The sequence below is a fragment of the Oncorhynchus tshawytscha genome, linkage group LG33, assembly GCF_018296145.1.
Source record: "Oncorhynchus tshawytscha isolate Ot180627B linkage group LG33, Otsh_v2.0, whole genome shotgun sequence".
NCBI classification, from domain to species: domain Eukaryota; kingdom Metazoa; phylum Chordata; class Actinopteri; order Salmoniformes; family Salmonidae; genus Oncorhynchus; species Oncorhynchus tshawytscha.
The window spans coordinates 8,973,477-8,980,668 of record NC_056461.1 but is presented as its reverse complement, the minus strand read 5'-3'; the positions used below and the strand labels follow the sequence as shown (position 1 = coordinate 8,980,668).

At 42.1% G+C, this 7,192-nt stretch overlaps 1 protein-coding gene across 1 annotated transcript; it reads left to right on the top strand.

Annotated features, from left to right (window-relative positions):
• Window positions 1–3,690: 3,690 nt before the first annotated feature.
• cetn3 (centrin 3) lies at window positions 3,691–6,856 on the top strand. The gene is made up of 5 exons (XM_024397186.2): window positions 3,691–3,838; window positions 5,436–5,571; window positions 5,681–5,795; window positions 5,904–6,095; window positions 6,227–6,856. Exons 1-5 carry the CDS (start codon window positions 3,819–3,821, stop codon window positions 6,268–6,270), a joined length of 507 nt encoding a protein of 168 aa, XP_024252954.1. The 5' UTR covers window positions 3,691–3,818; the 3' UTR covers window positions 6,271–6,856.
• Window positions 6,857–7,192: the final 336 nt, after the last annotated feature.

Below are 7,192 nucleotides of genomic sequence, written 5' to 3'. Positions count from 1 at the left end.
GGAGTCATTAAAACTCGTTTTTCAACCCCTCCTTTCTTGTTAACAAACTATAGTTTTGGCAAGTCGGTTAGGACATCTACTTTGTGCATGACACAAGTAATTTTTCAAAAAATTGTTTACAGACAGATTGTTTCACTTATCATACACTATGTCACAACTCCAGTGGGTCAGAAACTTACATACACTAAGTTGACTGTGCCTTTAAACAGCTTGGAAAATTCTAGAAAATTATGTTATGGCTTTAGAAGCTTCTGATAGGTGAATTGACATCATTTGAGTCAATTGGAGATGTACCTGTGGATGTATTTCAAGACCTACCTTCAAACTCAGTGCCTCTTTGCTTGACATCACGGGAAAATCTAAATAAATCAGCCAAGACCTCAGAAAAAATATTGTAGACCTCCACAGTTTCCAAACGCCTGAAGGTACCATGTTCATCTATACAAACAATAGTATGCACGTATAAACACCATGGGACCACGCAGCCGTCATACCGCTCAGGAAGGAGACTCGTTCTGTCTCCTAGAGATGAACGTATTTTGGTGCACAAAGTGCAAATCAATCCCAGAACAACAGCAAAGGACCATGTGAAGATGCTGGAGAAACAGGTGCAAAATTATCTATATCCACAGTAAAATGAGTCCTATATCGACATAATCTGAAAGGCCGCTCAGCAAGGAAGACGCCACTGCTCCAAAACCGCCATAAAAAAGCCCGACTATGGTTTGCAACTGCACATGGGGACAAAGATCGTACTTTTTGGAGAAATGTACTCTGGTCTGATGAAACAAAAATAGAACTGTTTGGTCTATTTGACCTTAATGACCATCATTATGTTTGAAGGAAAAAGGGAGATGCTTGCAAGCTGAAGAACATCATCCCAACCGTGAAACACGGGGGTGGCAGCATCATGTTGTGGGGGAGCTTTGCTGCAGGAGGGACTGGTGCACTTCACAAAATAGTTGGCATCATGAGGGAGACAGGGAATTTTTACTAGTATTAAATGTCAAGAATTGTGAAAAACTGAGTTTAAATGTATTTGGCGAAGGTGTATGTAAACTTCAGACTTCAACTGTACATGAAATGGGTAAAACAGTATGTAAACATTATTAAAGTGACCAGTGTTCCATGTCTATGTACATAGGGCAGCAACCTCTAAGGTGCAGGCTTGAGTAAATGGGTGGTAGCTGGCTAGTGATGGTGACTAAGTTCAGGGCAGGGTACTGGGTGGAGGCCGGCTAGTGATGGCTATTTAACAGTCTGATAGCCTTGAGATAGAAGCTGTTTTTCAGTCTCTCGGTCCCAGCTTTGATGCACCTGTACTGACCTCGCCTTCTGGATGATTGCGGGGTGAACAGGCTGTGGCTCGGGTGGCTGAGGTCCTTGATGAACTTCTTGGTCTTCTTGCGAAACCGGGTGTTGTAGATATCCTCAAGGGCAGGCTGTGTGCCACCGGTGATGCGTTGGGCTGACAGCACCACCCTCTGGAGAGCCCTGCGGTTGCGGACTGTGCAGTTGCAGTACCAGGCGGTGATACAGCAAGACAGGATGCGCTCAAAGGTGCATCTGTAGAAGTTTGTGAGGGTCTTAGGGACCATGCCGAGTTTCTTCAGCATCCGGAGGTGGAAGAGGCGCTGTCGCAGTCATGGGTGAAAAGGGAGTACAGGAGGGGGCTGAGCATGCACCCCTGTGGGGCCCCAGTGTTGAGGATCAGCGTAGCGGAGGGGTTGTTGCCTAACTTTACCACGTTGGGGTGGCTCGTCAGGAAGTCCAGGACCCAGTTGCACAGGGCGGGGTTCAGACCGAGGGCCCCAAGCTTAATGATGAGCTTGGAGGGCACTATGGTGTTGAAGGCTGTGCTGTAGTCAGAACAGCATTCTTACATAGGTATTCCTCTTGTCCAGGTGGGATAGGGCAGTGTGCAGTGCGATGGCGATTGCATAATCCGTGGATCTGTTGGGGCGGAATACAAATTGTAGTGAGTCTAGGGTGTCGGGTAAGGTAGAAGTGATATGATATGATCCTCAACTACCCTCTCAAAGCACTTCATGATGGCAGAAGTGATTGCTACGGGGCGATAGTCATTTAGTTCAGTTACCTTCGCTTACTTGGGTACAGGAACAATGGTGGAGATCTTGCAGCAAGTGGGGACGGAAGACTGGGATAGGGAGAACCTTCCCATGCTCTGAGGACGTGGCTAGGGAATTGGCTAAAATAGGAAAGGAAACCACACAAACCACAGCTGGGTCACCTGCTACTGTCTTCCATTCCACTGGCATACTTTTTAATTAGCTGGATTAACAGTCTGGACAACCCCTCTCTCTCTCTCCCACTCTCTCTGTCTCTCTCTATTCAGTTTATGTAACGTCTTCCGGTTCTTACTGACACCTACCCATGAGCCCCCTCTCTTTCCATTTATTGTAACCAGTGTCCTTAATCACTGAGCACCGACCGACACTGGATGTCCATGGAAGTTGAAAAGTAGCTGAAATTTGGTCAGTTATCTGAAGCAATCATAGACATCTAAATTTGGACAGCACATTATACGACAGTGCAGTAAAGAAAAGTAGAGTATACTGTAGGTCAGCACAGTACTGTACAGAAGAGTAGAGTTTATTACAATACGATACAGTACAGTATGGTAGAGCACACTAGAGTTGAGTAGAGTAAAATGTACTGTATTGTACTTTACTGTACTGAACTTTGCTGTGTCCAAACATGGGAAACATAAACAAATAATTACACAACATGCAAAAAAGGTTATTGCATTCTTCTACCTTTGTGTACCTATTCAGGATACATCACAGTGAATACATCACATATCCATAATTATGCATTTCGGTGTAGTACAGATCAGGGACCATTGATGTCATTTGGTTACTGTCATTCTGTAACTGGGTGTTAATCCATTTAATTTAATGTACATGTAGTTCAATAACCAAAATAGATGTTTTCAAACTCAAGGTGTCATAGCATAGCTGACAGCCCATTCTTTCTTGCAGACATCTTTGACTTTTATTTCAGGGCATATATTTAACAGAGTTTTTGGAAAACTGAGAGAAACATAACCTGTTGCCAAACTTTACATCCTCATCCTCACTTTAAGTGAATGTGTTTTTGTAAAATGTTCAGTAGACATTGTTAAAAGTAGTCATTGTGCATATGGACCTGTGTAGTAAGTTTAACTTTGCAATCAATGGTTTTTGTTTGGCATACATTTTATTAAGGTGAAAAACCAGTCTGAGCTTTATCATGTTCCAATGGAATTGCCCTGCTACTACTACATACTGCTCCCCACTTTCATATATTTATACATATTGTAATTACATGGCTCTGCTATAATATCAATATTTAATGATATTTCTAACTAAAAAGTACAAATTCTCAGGTAAATGGGCATGTGGTGGTACACATTATTTTGCTAATGAAAAGGAAGTCTGATCCTGATTTCACAGGAGTCATCTGTTGTCTCGTTAATGTAGGCAGGCTGACCAGTCCTCCTGCTTCACTTGGGTCTGAGAGTGAGGATTTTCCATCACTGGTCTCTGCATTTCTCTTGTCAACAGACATACAGCGCCTTATACTGGGCAGAGAGCGCAGCAGGCACAACAGGACATTTCTTCATGTAGGAAAATGCGTAGCAACTCTAGATTTCATCTGACAAATCAGAAGCGATTTTGTAGCCGAGCACTGATCCAGCAACCAATGGGAAACAGCGAAACAGGCGCGGATTAACGGATTTGTTACAAGGTGCTTTGTTGTTATTTTAGTAGCTGCCTTCAAACGTCCAGCTGTACACGTTTAGGGCTACAACTTGAATGATGAGTCTGTCTTTAAGGTATTTAGTTTACAATTGTAGCAAAGTGTTTAAATGACTAACGTTACCTAGCCAGAACTGTGAAACAAACTGGCACTAGCCAGCTTCCTTGTTGCAAGTTGGTTAGCTCAGCTACTGTAGCGAGGTAGATATGTTTGATAGTAGGCAATTGTTGTATTAGCTAGTTAGGCCATAGATAATTAGCTAGCTATTTACTGTCCAATTAACCATCTGTGTCAGTAAGTTAAACCTTAGCAACTGTCTATGAAGTGTGTCTGTAGTCAACATCGGTGTTCGAATACCCGTACTAACATACTGTATACTACACACTATTAGTTAATTTCAGTACACTGTAAACTCACGGTATCCTTTCAGTTGGGCGTACTAGCTCTTCGCCCGTCTACCGGAAGCTGGTGCTGTTGCTATGCAACCTCTTGCTAGCTAGTTAGCGTAACAAATGACTAGTTAGACATTTTACGACTTCTGGTGTGTTCTTAAATTCAATCTGGAGTGCCAGAGTGCTTGTCCGCTTGTAAATTCAGAGCGTTTCGCTCTCGGAGCTCGGGCTTTGAGCATTCAGACCTTACAACGGCAGGAAAGCTAACGCTGGCTAGCTACTTCCAGAGAAATGAGACTACTCTGACCATTTTACAAGCCCTATTAGAGCTGGATAGGCTGTTGTCATGTTATCCAGAGTGTTGGTGACTGTAACTGCTGCTGGCAACAATTGAAGTAAACTTTTTTTTTGCCGACACCTGCCATGCGCTCTGGTACACTCAGAAGAGGGTGCTCTTAAATCGGAGTAGGTAGCCAGAGCGAATTTACGAAATCACCAGTATTCCTTTGAGAACGCACTATTATACCACTTAGCTGAGAATGACGGGAATAATCCATTCAATAAACGTTGGGTGGTTAGTTAGCCTATAGTTATTATACTGGACGTTTGATGTATAAGTAGCCAACTAACGTTAGGACCGGTACATACTGCTGTAATGATATGCTATGTGGTTCGTAAGGACATTGTAGCTAACAAATTGTCATCCAACCTAAATTGTAAGTTAACTTATTTGAAAAGTCATTACTTTATTACATTTAACATTTGTCATAGTTAAAGCAATGATTTTGTATCCGCTCTCGTTGTACTTCAGCGGCATATTTTCCAACATTTTTATTTTCCTCAAATCTTGAAATGTGAAGCCACGCCCATTTCCTGAAATTGCATTATGGTCCCTAAACTACAGAAATAGTGTCCTCTGCGTGTATACTTCATATTTTGACGAATTTAGTACGCTTCCGGGAACTTCTGGCATACTAACTATATCCATACCAATAAGCATACTATATACTCAATTCACGTCACAAATAGTACGGTTAGTGCTGTTAGTATGAGTATTCGAACACAGCCTACTTCAGAGACATAAGCTATGTGAGAATAGCAATTGCATGCTCCTCGTGTCCTCTCGCCTCTTTCTCAAAACCCATTGGATGAGAAAGTCCGAGGTCCCGCCCCTCTGACTTTCTCTTCAAATGGGTTTTGAGAAGGAGATGAGGACATGAGGAGTATGCAATTGAGAAAAGGTCTGTGTTTAATTTGACACCAACTGACAATGGTGTTCAGGACTGAGCTGGCAGTGGATAAAACCAAGCGGAAGAAGCGAAGAGAGCTGACTGAGGAACAGAAGCATGAAATCAAAGAGGCTTTTGAGCTGTTTGACACAGACAAAGACAAAGAGATAGACTACCACGAACTCAAGGTAAACCTCTACCTACAATTACCTTATCATTACTAGGATTCTGTTGTCCCCTTTTGCTGTCTAATCTTCACTCATACTTTGCCATATCTCTCTTTCAATTCTCTCACAGGTGGCAATGAGAGCTATGGGTTTTGAGGTGAAGAAAGTAGATATACTGAAGATACTAAAAGATTACGACAGAGAGGGGAATGGCAAAATAACATTTGATGACTTTAATGAAGTTGGTATGTTTCCTGCTTTGTTTGCGTATGTGGAACCCTGTACAGTATGTGTTATGGCTGCTCTTCAAGCGTGTAACCCTGTGTCTGTTTACCCATGTGCGTGTGTCTCAGTGACAGACCGTATCCTGGAGAGGGACCCAAAGGAGGAGATCCTGAAGGCCTTTAAGCTGTTTGATGATGACGACTCCGGGAAGATCAGCCTGAGGAACCTGAGACGTGTGGCCAGAGAGCTAGGAGAGAACATCACGGATGAGGAACTACGCAGCATGATCGACGAGTTCGATACAGACGGAGACGGAGAGAGTGAGCACACACACAAATGCGTAGAGCAGACACGCACACATTCAAAGTGGGAATAACCACCAACTAAAAATGTCATACTGACTTTCAACGTTCAAAACAAAGTTCTCTCTCTCTCTCTCTCTCTCTCCCAGTCAACCAGGAGGATTTTGTATCCATAATGACTGGAGACTCCTGATTGAAGGGCTGCTGCTCTGGGGGCTTGGCTAGGAGGCCGAGGCTATAGATTCACTGTGGGATGGATAGGTCCCCCAGGTCACTGAGGGACTGCTAAATAGCTTACCTTGTCTCCTTTCCTTTTATCTACACTGACCGACCAGAACTGACCAGGGGAAGTAGAGGAGAGTAGGTAAGAATGCCACTGTAGAGTACTGCGACTCAAAATCTCTCCCAAATAGCACTGCTGTCGCTCCTGTTCTTTTCTTTGTTGGAACATCTTGTGTGTTTTTACAATATGTCTGGTGCAAATACAACCAAATATTGTATGTTCTTTTCTTTTAGTAGAGTTTCTTTTCAAAATTTGAATTGATGCACTTGCTGCGCTGTGTATCCATACCGTACAGAAAACTGTACACATTACATAACAGGTCATGTCTCTGAGACATTCCTTGTAAGATCCAACGTTTTCAATAGTATATCTAGATGGCGGTTTTAAATACAAACTGGCTTCACCGACCACATTTTGTAGTTTAGTAGACTATTTGTATTTAATTCTTTTTCTTTTTAATGTTATTTATTTTACATAATAAACACAATTGACTGACTTTTGCTCTTGGATCGGTATGTACGGTGTGGAGCCTCGACAAAATGGGTGCAGACCAAGGTTATTATAGTTTTATTAGTTTGGGTTTTATTTCTATTTGGTTTTGTTGTTTTTTAAATTCAGTTTATTTTCAGACTTGATTTACTAGTTGTTGTTATTCAGTTTTAGTTTTAAAGACATTTAGTTTTAGTGTTCTAACAATGTAATGGGTCAATAATTGAACACATTTAGGGTGTGTTGTATGGTTTTCAGCTTTTAACACATTAATTGCAAGAACTGACCCACGTGTCTGAGTAATCATTACATAAATTGTGTTGTTCAACCACATATGTTCTAA